At 36.8% G+C, this 22,475-nt stretch overlaps 1 protein-coding gene across 7 annotated transcripts in view; it reads right to left on the bottom strand.

Moving 5' to 3' along the window:
* Positions 1 to 22,475, bottom strand: part of frmd5a (FERM domain containing 5a) — a 46,144-nt gene that overhangs the window by 9,767 nt on the left and 13,902 nt on the right. For 6 of the 7 annotated variants that reach the window (XM_020704065.2, XM_078948748.1, XM_078948746.1 and 3 more), the window contains exons 2-6: positions 5,139 to 5,243; positions 3,931 to 3,973; positions 3,111 to 3,189; positions 1,799 to 1,896; positions 1,180 to 1,303 (exon numbers count right to left, since the gene is read on the bottom strand). In XM_020704065.2, the coding sequence (XP_020559724.1) occupies positions 1,180 to 1,303; positions 1,799 to 1,896; positions 3,111 to 3,189; positions 3,931 to 3,973; positions 5,139 to 5,243 (449 nt within the window). Of the gene's footprint in view, positions 1 to 1,179; positions 1,304 to 1,798; positions 1,897 to 3,110; positions 3,190 to 3,930; positions 3,974 to 5,138; positions 5,244 to 22,475 lie in introns of those variants that run through there. The other variant, XM_078948747.1, reaches the window with a different exon arrangement.

Genomic DNA, 22,475 nt, shown 5'->3' with positions numbered 1-22,475 from the left:
AACTCATTTAGCAACAATTAATTAAGAAATAAAAGAAGCTTAGAGGACAAAAATAATACAAATTTTGACCAATGCTTTTTCTATGCAGTCTTTTCTTGATCTGTTGTAAAAACATTCATTCCAAGAGGTCTTTTAATTATGATGATGCTGATTTTAGGCAAAATCAAAAGACCTTTTTTGTTTTTTAGTACATAGTTTCTGCAGAGCGACAGTAGTTGTTGGCGGGACTATTGGTGTGAAGTAGACCTGCTCCCATTTCCCATCATTCCTTTGTTTACACTCCCTACTGCTTGCTTACAGCCCCTCACAACCCCAACCTAACATTAGCGGTGCAACAAAAATTGCGAAAAATATTGGAGCTGTCCAGCCGTACAGTTCTTAGCCGGACGCCAGCTCGGATGAGGAAAACGAAGACGCCCATGGATCCATTTGTCTGAAAGTGGATGCATCAGAATGGAGCAAGAGGCTGGTGGTTTGCCGATTGCAGCACCAACGTCATAACTACAAGGTTTTTTCCAACTGCATTTTTTCGTCTGCTCCTGAATCGTAACAAATTAAATAAAGAAATTCTCAGAATCACAATTTTAGGCTTAATTTTCTTTTTTTTAAACGTCCTCCATCATGAGACAAATGCTACAAGAACATGTTTAAAACACCAAAACGTCATTTTCACTTGACTGCTCAGTGTGATTACGTTACAGAGAAAACCACAAGTGGGCAGCAGAGTGTCATGCTCTTTGCTCCATGACACTGACTAGATGATACCAAACTTAAATCTTAATTCTTACATTTTTGCAATGTCTGTCTCCTATTCATCGCACCAATTTCCAAATCATCTATGCTAAAATAGCATTGCTGCTCATTTATCATTGATTTTTAGAACTTATAATTAAATTACTCTTTTTTTTTATTGTATCTTTTTCTGTAAGTGCCACTCCTATGTTTGAGCACTTGAAATCTGACCAATGGCTGAAAGAATAAAACACATACATCTAAGCTGCAATACACCTCTGGACAATTGAGGGCTGTTTGCTGTGATCTGACTGGATAATTGATCATAGACAACTATATTTCATGTCAGCGACAGCCTTTTACTTTGACCTGACTGAATTCACATCAGCAGGTAAGTCTAACAAAAACAGATGGACAGTATAAGCACAGTGGGGTCGTTTCACTTACATCATCTCTGTCTTGTGGATATCTGCTATCCGCCGCTCCAGTTTCTCTGATTGTTTAGGAAAGAATTGGAATTTGGAGCTGTAACCTTCAGGATGCTTTCCAGGGTCATAATCGCCGATCTCAGCTGAGAGCGGAATCAGAAAAAAACCCAACATTTTACATATGTTTGCGGATTAAATGGGATGGATAAGACAAGGTCGAGGTTTTCTAGGGTCCATCACGCCCTTCCTCAGATGACCCTGATGCTGGTTTTCATGCAAGAAGAATCTGACCAGGCAGTCTATGTTTAATTTATCAGCTCGTCCTCCAGAGGACATGCATGCCATCAAAACACAGCTTTCTGTGGAGCCTGCAACGCCACCTCACATCATGCCTGGAGTTTGCTTCTCTACTGCAATTCAAAATTTATCAGTACTAAATTACAAATCACAAAACAAAAGGTTAATTGACCGATGAAATTTTTTACAGCTAAAAACATCCTTTAAGCACAATCATCTGGAGATATGTTTGAATAGACGGCTGTATCTGTCAACATGGTGAACTGCACAGCACAGTGACACAGAGAACAGTGAGATGCAGAGAGTGGGGCAAGTCATTTCCATCTGTCTTGTCCAATTACCTTGAAGGATGTAGGCAGCGAGCATGGCCGCATCCGAGGTTTTACACAGGAGACGACCATGATAGAGGTCTCTCTTGATTTGCAGGAAGACAAGATATCTGCAAGGACAAAGATAGGGTCGGATGATTTCTCTAAGTACTAAAATCCTCATAACCATAACTTTTAATGTATTTCTAAATGGAGTTAATAGGACCAGCAACTCTCCTTTTCATGGGGTAAGATAACTGTCAATAAGAAGCATATGAATAAATACAAAATTGTGCACACATTAATACTTTATGCACAACTTAAAATAAAAACTATGAATACAGCATTGGGTTTTATGTTTGACATGTCTGTTTTGAATATGATTTGTCCTTGTCTTGAATACCCAATTTCCTGTTAAAAAACTGTCAAAATAACGTCACAGGCATATACATCGAGTCCCAAAACATCGATTTAACTGAGTTAGCAGGTGCTCAAAGCCTCATTTATTAAGCTAAACTTCTTAGAAGGTTATTGATCCCCTAGAAGGGGAAATTATCTTGATACCATAGCTATGTTAAATAAATAAAACAGATTATAACAGCAACGTCCAGCCACATGGTTTGTTGCGAGAACAGCTGATCGAATGAATAATGCACCGGACCTGGAAGTGGTGGAGAAAGAGCAGCAGACATCCCTCTTATTAGGTGTATGTTTTTTGTCAATCTATATATCATTGATAAAAAAATATGAAGAGACAATATCCAGGGTGCCTACATTTTTAAGCAAATGAAATTTAAGAATTTTTAAGAGCACAAACTTTATTTACAAATTGAATGTAAATAAATTAAAATAATGCGTGAAAATAATAATAAAAATGCATGAAAGTAACACTGTCTAACCTTTAAAAAATTCCATCACATGCTCCCTTTCATTTACTAAAAGTATAATCAGCAGGAGTGCAAACCTTGAGGCACTCTCATAAAGATTATCATGTCCCGGTTTTTAACCACTGGGAATATTCATGACTTTAAGCCCTTTCTTTTACTGAATCACCATTTTGCTGCTGAAGCACATTTTTTAATTAACTACCTGTTGAGAAAACAATTTACGACCAGTTCACAGATATAAAATGAATCCCAGAATTTGTCTTTTTTGGTAAAACACTGGAAAATATATTGGGTTACTAAGAAAAAATAAACACTAACTTACCGCCAATTTATTCAAAAAATTGAGACAACTTGATGGTTTTCTAGGCTTTATTTAATTTAAACTATATTCAAGACATTTTAATGTAAAGATTGCAAACACTCTTATCTGTGAAATGAAAAAATGCTGCAGGACATACCGAGTGATCTCCTCTTTGAGAGCAGCAGGATCAGGAGGGTAGAATTTGACTCTCAGACACATGGTGAATGGAGGTTGAGCTTTGGGAAACAAAAAGAGGAAAAACAAGTGGCATTAATCAAAATTTCCAGCAAATGTAAAACTACCTGCCAAACAATGAAATATTTCCTCTACTTGTGCTGCCAGGCACATTTTCTCTTTGAGAAATTTCTGCTCTTTGGGTCTCCAAATATGTCACCCGCACTGTAGTGAACCACAAGAAGATTCACTTGCAAGTGAACCACTATCCTTGTTTTAAGGTGTACAAGCATTAGCTTGCTTGGTCCCAACCAGAGTCAACTTGTTATTTTGCATCTACCAGACAAAGCAGACTATTTAATAAAAGTAACGCAGTTTTTAGGTTTTTATTTATTTACAATTTTAGCCATTTCCCCATTAAGGTTAATTGATGGGCAATTATACATATTTCAATGTTTTAAATTTATTTGTTTATTTAAATCGTTAAATTTAAAGGAGGACTGCCCCCTTAAGATCTAATTTTTGAGAGCGTTCCTCTATTTCAGTTCCTTACAAGCACAGATGGCAAAGCAAAAGAGAAACAACAAAAAAAAGCAAAAAAGAAATTCCAATTTTGTTCACAGTATCACTTAACAGACAGACATACACATACACACATATGAACATACTGACTCTTAATATTCACCCCCACTCCCAGTTTTGAATGTGTAAATCAGGATGTTAAATGTTCTAACAAAACACTCCTAGTCCTCATCTAACAGGATACAGAATCAGACAAAAGGAAAGTGGAAAAAAGCACTTACATTTCATTTGCTTAGCAATTGATTTTGTGAACTCCAACCAGTGCTGGGTCAAAAACAAAAACAGACAATGACTTGAATGATGTCACAAACCTCAACAGTGGGAAATCTGCTCATCTTAAGTAAGTGTCACTATCATGTTCGGTAGTTATTACTGTCACTTTCTACTAATGGTGTTACAGCAAAGCTCACATTAAAATATACATCTTTTCCATCTGAAACACATTTTTACATCAGGGAGACACAATTTGGATCAAGGCCATGCAGATGGTTTCCTTTTTTTTTTTTTGTTATCGTCACATTTAGGTTCTCCCTGAAACCAAATTCTGTTTAGCATTTTTATTTCTAATAATCCTTTTGTTACCCAATCTACTCCACAAAGACCACCAAAACAGTTCTGAGTGACAGCACAGGTTATGCAGCATCAGCATGAGTTGGCTGTCATCTGCAGAACTGCAACGTGATCTTTAACGGTGTAAATACTTTATGACTCCAGCAAAACCTCTGCATATCTCACAGAATTAGAGTCTAACAGACATGCCTTCCCAGGCTATGAGTAAGCATAAGCAGGAAGCGTCATATCTTTAAATCTTTAGACACTGACTATTATCTGTCATTTACACAGGGATTTAATTTTTGTTTCATAACTAGTTACATGTTTAGGATTTAAAAGTATGATTAGCATAACAAGTGGTATGTACCAAAAATGTTAAAATGCTGTCATGGTCCACATTTTGCTGTTAAGTAATGAAACAAAAAAAAGTGAAAAAGTGTCAGGCCAAATACTGTATCTATGATACACCTTTACACTAACCTGAAAATGTCTTTTTTAGGATTACAGCTACCGCTTCACCTGGTCATCAATCTGTTTTAGTTGACTCAGACGGAATAAATTGAGAACTGGGTTGAAATCTAATAATTATAATCTAACAATTATAACCAAATCTAATAATAAAAGCCAAATATTGATTAATCTCATGTCTAAAAAGGTGCTCAGAACACTTGTGAACCCAAAACTTTAAAAGATTACAAGACAAGAACAGTAAGAACTATTTAAACATGGAAAACCCACAAAGGTTAAAAAAGAAAACACTTTTTCTCCATAACCAATTTAACCAGATGCCTAATAGTATACATTAATATCATCAAAACATTTTAGAAAATAAGACTGGCATAAAGAAATCCCATAATGTTGATGCATGAATGCCTACCCGTTGCTTGTCTGGATCCACATATCTGATGCCAAAATAGTCTTTCTCCAACAAATTGAGGTTGTGGCAGATGAGGTCAAACAGATACTGGCCTTTTGCATCGCGCTGCAAGAGCAAAGAAGTAAAGCAAAAATGAACAACAACCAAAAATCACAACATAGCTAAAATACTATAAAGGAATAGTTAGAACCTTTTTTTAATCCGCTAGAGATATCCTGGATTTATTTGATGTTAATACTCAACCAGAGCAGTGTGAAGGGTTAAGAATAAACCCTGTCATAATGTTGCATGAGGATATAAGAGAGATTAAAAGTGTTGCACTCGGGTTTGTGAATATTTTGGGATTCTGAAAAGGGAGCTTCCCTTAAACACTTCCAAGAACATCTGATTCCTAAACATCTGTAGAAAGTCTCAACTCAAACCATAAAAGGAAGATCGGTTGCTTACACGACAAATGTTAATATTCCGGTTTTGCTCTTTAACACGCTAAATCATCTCACAAAAAAATGTTTTGAAGACTCCTTGGAACTTCACAAAATAGACCAGAATGACAGCTGTGTCCATCATTGCTATTAAAGACAAAGTGTTAACTAAATGGCAGCAATGTAGAATTAAGCACAGATGTTAAATGAGAGAATCAATGAGAGCTACACCAAAAAGCCTTGGACCAACAACTCTGTGACCTTCAGATTCAGCAGGATCTGAAAATGGATGAATGGATGGATGTCAAAGCAAATCTGATCGTAATACTATCAACATGCAGAAGTCCACAGTTTTCCAGCAAAAGGAGTGAACCTCCTGTGTAAATCACCCTTGATAGTTAAAAAAAATTAAGCAATTAAAAACATGAAAAGTGCAAAAGCTCCAGGATTAGTTTAAAGCTTTCTGTTGATGGTGTGGCATTTAACATACTTCAAATATTTGCAGCCACTCAACAAAGCCAGTTTTGCCACAAATGTCTGGTGCATGGTCTGCAGTTACCGGTACTTCCTTTTCTACACAGCATCTACTTTGATTATTATTATTATTATTATTATTATTATTATTCAGGAACAAAACATCTTCATTGATTGCTGGATCACAGTTTGAGCTGCAGGGCTTTATTTACAATTGTTTCCTTTGAGACCCCTTCCTTTTGTGTTATTTTCATTTACTTGTAATTCAGTAAAAAATGAGATGGATTAAATCTCCTCTCAGGAATTATTTTAGGAATTATATTTTGTCTTGCTTAATTAGACATCTTCTGAGCTTCATGTAGGTCAGCCTGTCATTGTTTGATAGATTATAGTCTCTTTGGCTTACATGTAAATTAAAAAACATCTCCTTTATTGGCTCATTTTGGTGTCTAAACATTAGCAGAAAACCCTGCCACGTACAGGGCAGTTTACAGAGCTTTAACTCAGGCTGGAGATAACAGACACTTCATTAAGACAAAGACCTGTCAGTGCTGAACACCCCCACCCCCACGACTCACTGTGACCCAATGCTGACTGAAGATATCTGACCTTTCTCTAGCAGGACCGAGGGGCCTCCTGGGTGCTCACCACTGTCACTTTGAGATTATCGCTTCATTGTAATATTTGCAGCCAAGCTGACATGCCTTCTAACTACAAGATCGTAAGATATCAGAGGAGCAAGAATGCTTAGGAGGTCAATAGAATAAAAACAGAAAGAAGATTTTATGACAGATAAACAATTCTTGACATTTGATTAAAAAAAGTTTAACTGAAACCAAACATACTTTGGACTTTGAAGAATCTAAGGTGTTTTAGATTCAAATGAATTCAAAATTTCTAAGCATGAAAGGCTTTTGTTACTGTCACACACACACACACACACACACACACACACACACCCACACCCACACACACACACACACACACACACACACACACACACACACACACGTGTATATATATACTATTAAAACCTCAAATGGGAGGAAAGCCAGACTCTTAACAGAGAGTCATGATGGTGAAGGCAGGAGGAGACATCTGTTCTTTTGTTGCTCAGAAAGAGCAAGTTTGTTAGTATTCAGCAGCACTTCCATCCACCTCCCTCCCTCTTTCTACAACCCCGTTCATGCTCCCTCATGCTCCCTCCCCTGTGTGGTGCATGCAGCCCAGCTGAATTAATTATAAATTTTGATGCCATCTTAGGAGAATTCTCAACAAAAGGGTGTTTTCCAAAAAAATCAAAAATAAATAAAATCTCTGCCTTACCGTTGTGCGTTTTTGTTTCTGCATTTCATATCAAGACAAATCAATCTTTATTTATATAGCACTTTTTATATAGAACATTACACAAAATGCTTTATACCAGAACAAACACATAAAACAAGAACAACAATAAAAAAATAAAAATAAAGCCCCCACCCCTGACCCACAGAGAACCCCTAATCCCATTCATGCCTCCCACCCCATTAAATGATGGAGATAAACACTTGGGAAAGAGGCTGACCACAGAGAAAGTTTGTTGGTGTAAATGTTTATATTTGAAACCTCCCTCCCAGAGGGAGCGGAGCCAACTTAGGAAGCTCTGGAAGTAAAAATAAAAACAAAAGTGAAAATAAAAATATTTAAGCTGTTTTTCAAAAGTGTTCAATTATTAGCACTGAAAGTGGGTTGTTAAACAAACTGACAAGGAGTCTTGCGATCTTAACCAAGTTTTTAAACTAGTATTAGAATTAGAAATGTGATCAGTCAAATAATTAAAATAAAAAGTCAAACAAAGGGTCCCAAATAATCAAGTTGTGTGTCCAAACTATAATCTCTGGAAAAACTGGTTGAACAACAGACCATTTTTTGGCACAGAAACATTGAGTTTCTCAGACACTAAACTCCAAATTCTGAGGACGGAGGGCATGCCTTAAACTGTGCATGCAAACACCATTCAGTATGAGGGGCCGTTTAAGACATTATTTATTCTGAACCATTCAGATCATGTGAATGGTTCAGAATAAATAATGTCTTATACAGCCCCTCATAATTCAGACCTGCTCTCTATATACTGTATTCTCCTACCCTGAAAACATATTGTTTGTTTTATTTATTTCTGAAGGCACATGTGATCTACATGGTACTGAGCTGTCATAAACTACCCTTAAAGTTTGTCTGCTTGCTTGACAGATTGTTTTTTTTAAAGATTTTTAGTAAGAAAGCAGTTCTTGATCGTGTGGATTTTCCTGTTACATTTTACTATATTACTTTTTTTTCACACTTTCAACTTAATGGAACAAACACATTCTAGGTCTCGTTTTTTTTCTATTCTTTATGTTTACATGCACAACTTACATTCAAACATTTATCAGGTGGACAAATAAGACATACATTTTTTTTTTTCTGGCGTAGATGGATAATCTTGGAAAACAGAGCCTTGGTTCTCTGACATTCTAAGCACACATGGGCACTTTCCTTTAAATTAATCATTAAAACAGTCTCCGTGTCAACACGGAAGCCCAGAACATTAATAAAAGATTATATACTTTATATAGTAAGAGGAGAAACATGATGCTATTAACTGTGTGTCTGCATGGATGTGTGGTGGCGGGTTTGGAGGGGTTCAAACACTAACACTACTTAAACTTTTTTTAGAACTTTTCTTCATAATGACCAACTTCATTGAATTTAGCGGATTTTAGCGGTAAGACAGATCAATAAATAAGGCGAAAGATCCATTTGAGTTCTGTTAAAACTGATGGTTTCGATGTTAAGGTCAGCGTTAAGCCCAAATGCAATAACAAATGTACATTTTTAGCTTCAAACAAGAGAAACCCCATGCAATGTTTAATTAAGAACAGTAGAATGAAGATGTGTTTGTATTTGTATGTGTTTACCCCACGTAAATCCTCCTAATGTGAAAAGTCATCCTAAATTTAATTTGAAAAAGTGGATCTGCTTTTACCTGCAGAATAGCGGGATATCTTCTAGAGCTTTCAAATGGATTTTTCTACCATGAAGTCACAGACACTGACCATTTCTTTTGTCAGCCAGGAGAACATTTGCATTGTTTTTTCTGTAATGCTATGGTGAATAAGTCACTTCTGCACTAATGGTTTGACAAATTAAGCGTTTAAGATAAACTATTGCCTACACATAAATTTTTAGTCTAAACATATATATTTAAGTTTAAACAAAATTTAATTGTCGAGACGTTCAGCTCCAAACAGGAAAACAAGGTGCTATTCTTATTTTCTTCTCCTCGTCTTTCAGCTGCTCCCTTTAGGGGAGTGAACCATTCACCTCCATCTAATCTTTTTCTCTGCATCCTCCTTGCTTATGCCAACCACTCTACCTTCACTACATCCATGAACCCTACGTTTTGGTTTTCCTCCAGGCCTCTTTCGTGGCAGCTCTAACCTCAGCATCCTTTCACTAAAACAATCACTGTTCCTCTGTGTCACAATGTGGTGTGACTAGAGTGGCCTGGTTAACATAGGAGGCAGTTTGACTTTAAAACTCAGGAACAGGTTTTTTATTCACAGCTCACACACCTTAGCTTCACAGCTCACCCACGCTCATCCTGCCTTGACACTGAGCTCCTTCCACTTTATAGGGCTCCAGTTAATTGGCTGGCCACGCCCAGGAAGGAAGCCACTTTAACCAAACAAGGATATACAACAAAAGACAGAAATTTCTTGTAAATCAAACTGTTAAAGTCCTGTAAACAATGAAAACATAAATAAACAAACAGCTCAAATCATTACAACCAAAAGGTATACAAAGAAATCCAAATCCTTTACACTTCCTATGCCCAACTCCTAGATAGGAAGTGAAGGTCTTGGCCACCACTTTGTTGTTTGGGCACCAGGAAGAAGGTAAGAAACATGGCAAAATCAAACAAATCCAAACATTTACATAAATGATGTGTCTAAAAGTGATGAGCAATTACAGACAGGTGACAAGTAGATACAACTACTTTGTCACACTCCTCTCAACGTATCCAAACTATTTCAATCTGCTTCTCTGTATTGTTAACCCCAAATCCTTAAGGGTGCTCTTCTTGCGTTTATGTCCAAACAGATACTTTTACTCAAGTTAGCATAAAATCATATCTTCTATGTATTATCAAAATACAATGCAAAAAAATGCACTAATATCTCTACAGAAGTTCAGTTGGGGGTTGAGAGCTCAGACAGGGCTGGGGTAAAAAGTTAAGTTACTCTGACTTGCCTCCCTGAGGCGTGGAACAAATTGATGAGCAAGCGTTCTGCTGCCATTGTCGTAGATCAACAATGGCTTTTGGTACAGTTATTAGCCTACGTTATTATGCAGCCTAGGGCAATCCAGGAAAACATCAAATATGTAAAAGATACCAATAGAATTTTTCAATAGCAATAACAGTAGAAAAGAGAAAAAAGGCAGAATCATTCAATAGATCTAAACATCAATTTGACCCTGACAAGAGCATGATTAAAGAGTTCATTAGTGCTTAAGAGTTGTTCGGACGGAAAAAAAACGGGTGGGGTGACATGGACTGTTATCAGTGATTGTACCAAGTCTTTGTACAATACTTTTCTGTGAACCAGCAAATCAGCCTGGGAAGCACTTTGCGATGCAGTCTCACCAGGAAAAAGTGGGTCATCACAACAAAAAGGGAATGGCAGAGATTAGGAAAGTGAAAGAAAAAAAGGAAAACCAAAAACTTGAGGACAAAAAAATTCTTCAGAGAGAATGTTGGAGTCATATACCTAAATGAAATCTATTTTGATTAAATTCTTTCTTTATTTAGCCAAAAGTGCATAGACTCTAACCCTTTTTCTAGTTTTAATTGCATTTTTTTTCGATGATGAGATTTGAGATTGTGCTGGTGCACAAAATTTTGTAGAAATTGGTACAAATGCAAAATAATATTTGCATACCTTAAAACATTTAATTTCTGAGATTTTGTGCAATCTGGTTGGTAATGTGCAATTTGTTTTTTAACCCAAAATAGCTAAAAGGCTGGAAGGCTATGACTTAGCAAGCCCAATTTATCTACATTAGCCATTCAAACCTAATATTGATTCTCACACATTATTACCCCCTAAAAAGTCTGACTGTATGCAGCATTAACACATCCACAACTTGGTTTGGCCTGGCACATTAAAGCTTTGTAGCTGACACATACACAACAGAAATAGAAATGACTGGTAATTGTCTCTGCAACATAAATCAAAAACTAAATATTTATTATTAGTTTACTGCTAAAACCAGCTTTCAGGTGGTTCATGGAAAAAAAAATGTTTCTCATTGACTCCAACTTGCAAGATGCGTCACAATTTGGTGCTTTCTTTAAAAGCGGAGGCGGTCCGTTCACCCACAGCAGATTCATCACTGTTCCTTTTGCCAAAAATAATCTTTCATCAGGCAGGGCAGTCGGATCCTCACAAGCAGTCTTTACTACTCCATCTATTAACATGCTGTCACAGAAAATGTGCATGGACATTCATTAGGCTACTTATATATTTTTTTTTTACACAGTCTCTTTTTCAACAACTTTGTATTTTTTTAGTTCCCTCTTATTCAATGTCAGACCTAACAGTTGTCTGGTAAAATGTCTTCTTTAAAACTGTAGCAACCCACATAAAAGGTAGGTATAGTTAAACTGACAGATTTCAGACTGCAAGGTTGAGAGCAGGAAAACAAAAAGGTTCTGTGAAAGACAAGAGGTCACCCAGATACAGAAACTTCATTTTAATCCTAAACTTTAGTTCCACTGTGGCATTCTTCTTCCTTTTCTATTATTAATGGAGTGACAATTCCCAGTGCACCCTATTTCTTAAAGTGGGTTGATTAAATCTCAAGTCACAAGAGAAATTATCAAATAGCGCCACTGTCCTCTTTAAGAGAGCAGGCATAATTTTCAAAATTAATATCTTCCTTATATACTAACTGAATTTACTTCAGTTAGTGAATTATAGTGAGGAAAAAAGGTATCAACTCTGGAGACTTTAATTCTCCAGATTTAGTCCCATGTCACATTCACTTATCCAAATATAAGGTCATCTTAGAAGCAAATTCATAGGTTAATTTCAAACATTCATGTAGACATTACTACAAAAGTTCACACAGATCAAACTCATAGGGGCGACAGTGGCTCAGGTGGTTGAGTGGGTCGTCCAATGATCGAAGGGTTGGCGGTTCAATCCCCGCTCCCACCAGCCAAAATGTCGTTGTGTCCTTGGGCAAGACACTTCACCCTCCTTGCCTCCAGTGTGGCTCCACTGGTGTGTGAATGCGCATGATTGATCCCGGTGATGGTCAGAGGGGCCGTAGGCGCGAAATGGCAGCCACGCCTCTGTCAGTCTGCCCCAGGGCAGCTGTGGCTACAACAGTAGCTTACCATCACCAAGTATGAATGAGGAGTGAATGAATAATGGACATAATGTAAGCGCTTTGGGTGTCTTGAAAAGCGCAGATAAATCCAATCCATTATTATCATTACAGAAATAATGAAGGAAATTGTTAAAAAATAAATTAAAAAAAAAACAAAGAAAAAGTGTAAATGTAAGAAGAAAATAACTGTTTAATTACTCATAATCATAAATATAGGTTTTTGCAATGATGCATTCAATACACACTTGGGTCAAAATAGCTTCATTATTGGTTACTGTTTACAGTATATGAATATTTGGGTCCATGTAACCATTTCTACATCTATTCCAAACAAATACCTGCTTCCACAGGGCAACATCAAAAAAGGCTACCGTGTGGTCAAACTCAACACTAGTTTTTAATATTTACACTTAATTAAAAATGTGTCCAATACTGTGAAAATATGGCAAAAGTAAAGAATTCTTAGAAAATAATAATGATAAATTGGCATTTTATCTTTTTTTTTTATGAAATATATTACCAGGTATAAAGGCAAAAAATTGTTTTTAAAAGTTTCAAAAATGAACAAGTTCCATGTATATTTAATATCTACAAAATTCCATGCAATAAAATTCCCCTTTTTGTTTACTTTATCCCAGAATTTATTCAACCACAGCATAAAGGAAAATCACAGGTCATGGAATGTTCAAAAACTAAGCAAATTGCAAAAGAATAAAATTAAATTTGATGCCAACGCTGGACTTTCACAATTGTTTTTCAAATTCTTCAAAGAAATAGCATGTTTTTCTTTGATAATATTTTTCCCTCCTAATGTCTAATACAAAAGGACATGGCATCTGGTCTCATATATGATGAGATTATTGTTTTGCATAAGCCAGAACGATGAGCAACACATATAAAAATACATCAATTTGCAAGAAAAATGCTGATGTCAGTTGAAAAAAGGATTGAGGTTCCATTCTAGGGCCTCTACTTTTCTCTCTCTACCTTAATGACCTTGTTCAAATGTCTTTATTCAGATGTATGCTGATGATACTGTCATTTATGCACATGGCAAAAACACGTCTGAGGTGGCAGAGAATCTCACCAGAACGATGGGACATGTTGCAGAATGGTTGGAACAGTCGAGTTTAAGTCTTAATATAAACAAAACGGTTGCAATGTTCTTTTCCAAGACAAACCGGAAAAAGATTCTGGCTGATGTTTTTGTGGCAGGAAAGAAAATAGAAGTTGTTGAAAATTCGAATATCTTGGCATTTTAATTGATACAACATTCAATTTTAAATCGCAAATCCAGAAAGTATGTAACCATGTTAAGTTTAACGTGTCTAATTTTAGATTTATTAGGGCAAATCTGTCACTGCAATCTGCTATAATTTTCATGAATGCAATGATCTTATCCCACATGACATACTGCCTCACTACCTGGTCGCAGGCAAACAAATCAGTATTAAAACCTCTGGAGTCACTTTACAAACAAACAATTAAAATACTAGATAAAAAACCATTAAAACCTCATCACTGTGACATTTTACAAAAACACAAACTGTTAAGTTGGGAGAACCTCATTAAGTATACAAAACTATGCCTGTTTTATAAAATCATCAATGGACTGTCATCCCCTCCACTCAGTCAGTTTGTTAAAATAAGATCATTCTCCCAAAGAGTGACAAGAGGGTCGGTTCGTCAAGACTGCATTGTTCCTCTACGGAGAAGTGCCTTTTGCCAGAGCGCCTTCTCCATAACAGCAGCACAAGAGTGGAACTCAGTTCCTCACAATATTAGAGACCTCACCACATTCACTCTGTTAAAGAAAGAAGCTAAAAAACTGGTTCATATCACAACAAACATGTCTACATTGAACTATTTTAATGACTGCCCCTCCTTGTCCGATCTGTCACCTTTGTGTCTTTGTTTTTTATGTTTCTCACTGTGAGCATGTTTTATGTATTTTAAATGACTGTCTATTTTACATGTATATTTTCTATTGATGTATTAAATTCATGCTTCGCACTTTTTAGGTTGACGATTTTAACACCTATCCGGGGACTACAGATGAAAAATAGCCTTTGAGCTAATTCTGGCGCATTGCAGCCATGCTTTTAATGTGCACTGTCCCTGTTAAATAAACAAATAAATAAATAACTTAAAGAGAAGGGGAAGTTTTGGTAAGAAAAACTTTGAAAAATAGTTGTTTAGCTTCAAAGTTCAAACCTGATTTAAAGAAAATTAAATGCAATCATGCTTTCCGTACCCTTTCATAATTTAATGTGCTTAATAGTACCACTTTCAACCTCTTCTTTGTGTCCAAGGCTTTAGGCAAAAAGATATTTAAGTGGTGAACCCAGCCATAAAAATGTGAAGAGCTGTTTGGCCCCGGAGACTGGCTGACTGTTCACACAGGCATGAATACCCACCATTGCTCCGATGTGCTGGAGCTTTAAAGGAGGCCCAAGGGAGATGCAATCTTGCCCAGAGAAACACTTTTTTGTAAAATTCAGCTTAACCTAAATGACGGGGTTAAATATGGCCCAAACTGGGTAACAGCTCTTCTTTTAAATGACACCAAAACCATGCGAGAAAATACTGAGGTCATTACAACAGAACAGAGATTCCAGGAGCTTAAGACGTTTATCTAAAAAGAATAATTTATGGTAAGATGGTCAATTTGTCTGGAAAACATGTTGATATATGTTTTTATCATTTACCGGAAAAAATAATTACTGTGTCAAGTCACATTTTGACTGAAACAAGACTCAACTTGACACAATACTGAAACAAGATAAAGCTTAAAACATAAAATATGAAAATAGGTTTAAGTTAATTTTTTAAGAAAAAATGTAAAATCTTTATTTAAAAAAAGACTCAATATCTGAATGAGATGTTAATTTGAATTGACACACAAAAAGTTCTCCTTTAGCACCAAAACAAAAGCAAAAATAGATGCTACTAAAATAAGGGGGGGGGGGGGGGGGGGTTGACACATTAGACAGCAACCAAAAAAATGTAACAGCCCCCAATTTTCCAGCACATGCAACCTATATGAGAGGATTTGGCAAGCTGAAACTGAAGGGAGGCAGACAGCTGCTCATGTGACCATCTGACGAATAAAAAAGTGAGAAGAGCCGTTTCTTTGACAGACTCTCATTCCTCCTGAAGTATTTGGTATGACTGTAAGAAGGATTTGCCTACTGAATGGAGATAAGGGCTGCTGTCTACAACCCACTGTTCAATATGCCTACCAAACAGTGAAGCAGCTCAGGGTGGAAAGTACAGTTGCATCCTTGACTGGGGATTTAAAGTGACAGCTTATTTTAGAGATTTACTGTGGTGCCACTTACAGTGGGAGGTTATATGTGCGATTACCACCAAGTCCTTTGCAGCAGCAAATGATTACTCTGATTATTGTTTCAATGAGATTCCCTGAGCAGCATTTAAGACCCTACTCCTTAGGATGAATGTTAGCTTCTCCATAAAGACAAACTGGTGTTTGTGTGAGAATCCCCAAAAACAGTGAGACACAGAAATAGAGACAAATTGTAATTTGACTCCAATTTGAAGTACAATAACAAAGATTTGTGCTGCTAAAACAAAATCAAATTTGATGAATATAGTTTCCTCCAATAATAATTTTGACCTGGAACCAAAGGCTGTCCAAAATATTCCATTCTATGTAAATCCATTCAATATTACTATGTTAATCCCCAATGTGTAATTAAAACATGTCAGAAACATTACTGAATGCTGCTTTTTATTTTTAAACTGTTTGATCCAACTTTAAAGTTTATTTTTTACTGGAAATTTTATTTTCAAGAATTTTGCATACATTTTTTGAGTGGTTTTTATAAGGTTAGGATTAACAACCTTTGACGGAAATGTTTGCTCTCCGATAAAGGAAATGAACAGAGACACTAATGAAGTCCTGGTAACAGACAGCTTGACAGTCTTTTTAAGACTGTCTCCAAACTGACAACATTGGCTCATCTTCTAATTCTCATTCATGTGTATCTGAAAATATTGAAATGAACACAGATTCAAGCATTCAATCCACACACCTATTAAGTAGCAAATGTATTTAAAAGGTTTTTATTGAAACACGATCCATGACTAATTTACCCGTTTTCTAAGAAAACTCTGTAATAAAGTTTAAAGAGTTTTAAAAGCAAAGACTGGGAAAAAAAAACTTTGACAAAAGTTTAAATTAGTAAATTATTACAAAGGAAAAGAATCTTAAAAGTAGAGAAAAACACTTTGAGCACTACCCTCTTCTAACATCATTTGTTGTTGATTACAATATACTGAGATTACAGTAAATAATATCCCAAGATCTGTATTTTGATATAAACCCATACTTCCCTGTTCAGATTAAACTATCCAGCAAGGTAGAGTTGGAATGCTAAAAGGCTTTTGAAACTTTGTGTTTTACTGTAGTTTAAGCACTGTGTGATTTCATTGCATGCTTAAATAAAACCTGTTATTTTAAAAAAGCAATCTGATATTACAAAAAAATCCGCCTTTTAAGATCAACCTGCAGACATGGCACTTTCAAAGTGAGATCAGTCGGTTGCCCTTCATCTGCAATTTAGATAATCTCATTGTTTTATGGCCCAAAAGGTGAATTCTACTGTTTTAATATTTAGTTACATTTCAAGATGCTCGTACGGCATGTCTAATTTTCATGAACTCCAGATTAGAAGTTTATCTCACTCTTTTGAGTGAGAAAGTGGTACACTGAAATCTGTTTATATCATCCAGTTAATAATAAAGATGGCACTCATCTGCTAAATGATTAGGTGTTAAAAATTAAGTGGATTTTATCAAATAGTGTTGTGTCTGAACACATTTATACAGTCTCATAGCAACAGTAGTGTATCCATGAGCAGTTCACACTCTCATTTCAATGGTTGAGCTCAGATTTAAAAAAAAGTTAGGCACCTTCAAACACAACTGATCTTGCACAATGCAGAGACAGGACTTAAGGATTGCAGATTCCTCCTTATCGGTCTCCCACACAGCTTAGAAAACATCTTGTTCCTTTTAGTCTACGATAGTCTATGATCTTAAAACATTGTGCAGGCCACAGGTTTGCCCACAAACAACCCGAATCCACTTTTGAGGGTAGCTGTAACTAAGTTGTAACTAAGGTTACAAGTCAGCTTTGCACGCATGTTCAGTCAGAATTATATTACCGGTCACTGCTTGATAAACCAGAAAAGTTTAATTAATGGTGAAACATATGTAGAGTTCTATTAGATAATTAATGCAAAGTGTAACATTTTTTACTCAATGACATAAGCAGACTGCTGACAGTAATGTGAGAAGTAAAATCCTTTTCTTGTACTAACTTAAAAGTTTTTAAGATTCTTTGTGCAGCGTGCAACTGATTGAGGTCAGTGGATTGATGCTTCAGGAAGGATGAGCAAGTGGATTCCGATGACCGACACAATAGGAATATGACATCTCTTCAAAGGGCTTACAGGAGAAACGGTGCACTGGCCTGCCCACTTTCAACCTGGTCAGTCTAAAAAATAAATAGCATTCTGGCCCTGAAGCATTAAAAACCATCAGAGGTGAATTGATGAAAATGGCTCTGTATCTCCAAGATACTTCAAGCTTCTGTCCCACTTTCCTGCAGCGAGAACCCATACCACCAAAAGTTAAAAATACAGCATGTGGGTGACAGATTGGATGTTACAGCTTTATTGTACTTCCATCTAAAAATGATCTCAAGAGAAATAAAATTTAATGATAGTGCTTAGTAAATTTCGCCTTCTCTGCATTATTACTTTACAAACAAAAGACCAAGTGTCAAAAACGACCAAACCACTGTCATTGAATTTTTCCAGTGATGATTCAGACTTTTGAATTTCAACAAAACATTAGATATTGATTTGAGTGCATTGTAGTTGAAATCCATTCATCCCTTTTCTCTTTTTCCACGTGTTTTCAGCTGAGGGTAACCAATGAAAAGGGCACTACTCCATAACCTTTTCTTTTAAAGAACAGTTATTTGTGTTTTATTTTGAAGGCCACAGACCCCACACCCCTGCCTGTTAAAACACACTGACGCATTAGCACACACAAGCGTGTAAATAGTAAATATCTGCTTTCATGCTGCTTCAAGATCAAAACGTCCTTGCAGAAAAACCCTAAAGCACAACCAGTCTTGCTGTTTGAGCAAGAAAAAGTCTGGGTCACTTCACACTGGGCAACCAAGAGGAACAGATTGCTTCTGCTCTGCATGATCACAGAGAGGGCTGGTCTGAAAGGGGTCTTTGTTAGCCCAGGGGGAGGCTAGAATGGCATGGCTTGGTTGCACAGGGTGGCATGCGGTCTGAATTGACTAGGAATGGAGTGTCGTGGGAGGCTGCACACTTTGCTGCAAGCAGTTTCCCCTGCATGTACTTAGTCATGCTCCGCTGGGGCCAATGATCACCCAGCATGTTGTAGTGGGACGCCTTCCAGGTGGGTGTCATGGAAATTAATTCAGAAAGTCTCAGATTTAAAGAAAGCCTTCAAATGATATTTTCTGCACTCTTCGGTCGGTGAAAAGCCTGTTTTCTAAATCAAATGAGACCAATCTGCTCAGTCACCCACTATGTTAATAGGAGATGCACATAGAAATGTCTTCAAACCCCAGTGGGAAATCGGAGGAAAACCAATTAGTAAGGGAAATCAACAGAAAAATACTCATAACTTCACAAGCGGTCGGTTTATTTATCCCCATAAAAGCTAAACCACTCTGTGTCCAGATCACCAGGCTCGGGCAGAGGTAGCTTTGTAAAGAAGATTACTTTGGTGAGTGGAAAACATTAATCACCTCATAACAAAGCACAAAAAGCACAGCAGGCCTATAACTCAAGAGGTTTGATCGCCATCCTTACCCTCACACCGTGCTGATGCTTCCCTTTGGCTGTAGATGGATGAGCTATTATGAAAACCTCAAAAGATGTGTGCTATCTGAGTCAGCAAAGAAAAACTGCAACGGGGTGATGTGAGGATAGGAGTGTCAGCAGAGCTTATGGTTCTTCTGCCATTCAGGCTGCCCAGTAAAACGAGGACCCCCCCCCTAATAAGTGATAAATGGGCATGAATGATCTATGTCAACAGAATTAAACTGAGGCTTTATTAAACAGCAGCTTGGGAAGAAACATTTACGACAAAGGAGCTAGGAGCTCAACAGAAAATGCAGCAGTTTTCACAAAAATTTAAACGTTTATAAACTAATGTTCATCTCTGGATGGAGGATTGTTAATCAAAACAGCTCATCTTTCTACATTAGCCAGGATGTTTCAGCAATATAAAACATTTACTGATTCCTCTCAGGAATGGATGTGAAAATGTACAACATTTATGGATTTTGGCACAAGAAATGTAGGAACAGGTGATTGTGCGCAACCCACAACAAAAACACATAATGCCCATTATGATTACAGCCATCCTACAGAAAATTGTTTCTTTCCATTTTTTGTTGCGAATTATTGCCTGAGGTTAAAATCACACCAAATAACAACTTGTATTTATATATTTAACTAATCAGCCTTATCCCAGTGGGATACATTAAAAACCCCAAACGAATTGATTTCTGGTGATGACAGGGATTTCAGTGATTTCGAACAAAAGCAATGTCATCAGGAAGTTGATAAGTTCCTCTGGGACATCTGTAACCTTGAATCAAATTCTCTTGAAGGAGAGTTAAAAGACCAGAGTCCTTCAGGCTTTGCAGCCCTGAGAGAACTGGATCCTCCACAAACCAGCAGCCTTGAGCCCAGAAAGCTGATCTCATTAACACCGTAAAATCATTCTCTTTAATGACCGGGCCCCCACACAGCCTCCCTTCTATCACGTCATCCATTTACTCCACCGGGATTCAGTCTTTCCGTTCAAACCGTGAGCCTATCAAAGAATCATGGTGGGATTAGTAAGACGTGCCTATAAAACAACCTTCAGGCATTAATTATCGCACCAGACCAGGCGGGTTTTCATCTCTAAACTTTAGTGTGCACAGTAATAAAACTTGCTTTTGTCTTTTATCCTCTACTATGCAGAAACAGGAATAGGTTTAACAATCGTAAAATAAAGATATATTTAAGCAAAAACATGAGGAAAAAAACTGGAGAGTTTATATTTGTCATAATAAAAGAATAAATCAAAAAATGTGAGGAATGAAAGGACATGCCACATGTAATAAAACATTATTTGGGTGTACAGAATTTGGTCAAACCTTACACAGTACACCTGGGAAGCAAAGATGAGATGAGCTGTTGCCATGGTGATGATGTGCTGCAGCAAGACTGAACTACAAGGACAAGGAAATGGAATGTTTACCACGCTGCCACTCATAGAAAAACAATAAGAAAAAAACATCAACAAATGCAATAGAAAAAAGTCAAAGAATGCATGACATATTTGGTGGTAGTTGTTTTTTTTTTCTTCCACCGTTGGAGTGTAATCTTTAAAGTCATGTCTTTTCAAACCAGTTGTAGTCTCACTCAAACACAGGCAGCATATGCGCATCATACTTTATGGCTTCATGGACTAAATTCCAGAAATATAATATTATATATCCGATTATCCTCTCATGCTAATGCTTACAAAAAACATCTTGATGGAGATAAATAATCCACTTCTGGAAATAAAAATAGGGTCACAGAGGGAAAAAAAGGATTCAGAGTGGGCTGCTATGTGTGGTATTGGAAGCGGAGGAACAGTGTGGAAAGCTGAATTAGACCTGTATAGCTGCAACTTACCTTCATTTCTCTCCACTTTGCATAAGTGAAATGACTACAGGGTTTGGCTTCCCACTCCACAAACTACACAAAACAAGATTGATGCCTTAATAGTGTGATTCAAAGTCAATAATGGCATACTTGATTCTCTGGCATGGTGTTTTGCTGCCATGCTGGGACTTTATTCTCTTTAGAAGAAATGCATTAATCTGTCTTTGCATGACGCATGACAAGCTAAAGGATTTGTGAATGCTTTAAATTACATTATATTTTTCATCTGATAAGCTGCTGTGCCCCCTCTCGCTTCCTTTCACCGACTCCCAGTAGTGACTCATCAGGCAATAACCTTGACAAACAACCTTCAACACCCACTCTCTGCAACACTGACAAGGTTTGTAAAGCACCTTAAAATTGTCTTTAAGTTGCCTTCATCTGTCAGCTTTCCAATTCTATGGATCCCCCAGTAAGTATTTAGGGCTCATAATTTGGTCCAGCATTGGTGGATTACAGTGATTGCTGACTTTAGAAAGTACTAAGCCCCTTTTGGGAATGCAGGACTCTCCATTACTCATTCTGCAATTGAACATGTTAACATGTTGTAATTGAATGACCCTGTTGGTAGTCCCCTAACATTTTGCAAAACCAATCTACTCACCAGACTAGTGTCTGTGTCCGCAAACTTCCCACACATTTTTGCCAAACCAGGAAATACCAATTGTTGCAGTTCCTTAAATGACCACTGGAAGCTGGTGGCAAATGTAAGAAATTTCTTGTGGACTTGCATGTGTAAAAGTTAGATTTTATACCAAAAATACATGTTTGGTGTAAAATAATTTAGCCAGTTTTAAACCGGATGTGAATTTTGTAGTCACTAAACAATATTTAGATATTTTTACTTCTGAGGCCTAAGTGGATGGTGGAGTTACTGTATGCTAGAGTGCCTTATCTGCTTTACAACAAGAGGAATATTAAAAATGCTTTTAGTTGCAGGGCTATGGTGATTGCAAATAGTTTTGATATTGACACTTTGAGCTTTGAATCTAATACAGTAGAAACATTAGTTTATTTTTGAATGGCTGTTCAAACATAATAAAAAAATAAAAAAACAAGATGACTTTGTTATCACTATGCAAAAAGAAAAAGTGGAAGAGTCCCATATGCCAGAGGCTGTCCAGTGTGACAATTACTCTGTGCAGCATTCGCACTGTGTTGGTGCCATATCCATGTGCCTGTTTGAACTGGGCCGGAAAGCCCTGTTTTTATATAAGTAAATACCCTTTTCTATCTGAAAT

This window comes from Oryzias latipes, chromosome 6 (genome assembly GCF_053564925.1).
Source record: "Oryzias latipes strain Hd-rR chromosome 6, Olatipes_Hd-rR_3.1".
Taxonomy (NCBI): domain Eukaryota; kingdom Metazoa; phylum Chordata; class Actinopteri; order Beloniformes; family Adrianichthyidae; genus Oryzias; species Oryzias latipes.
Note: the sequence above shows the minus strand (reverse complement) of the source record. Positions and strands in the feature narration are given on the sequence as shown.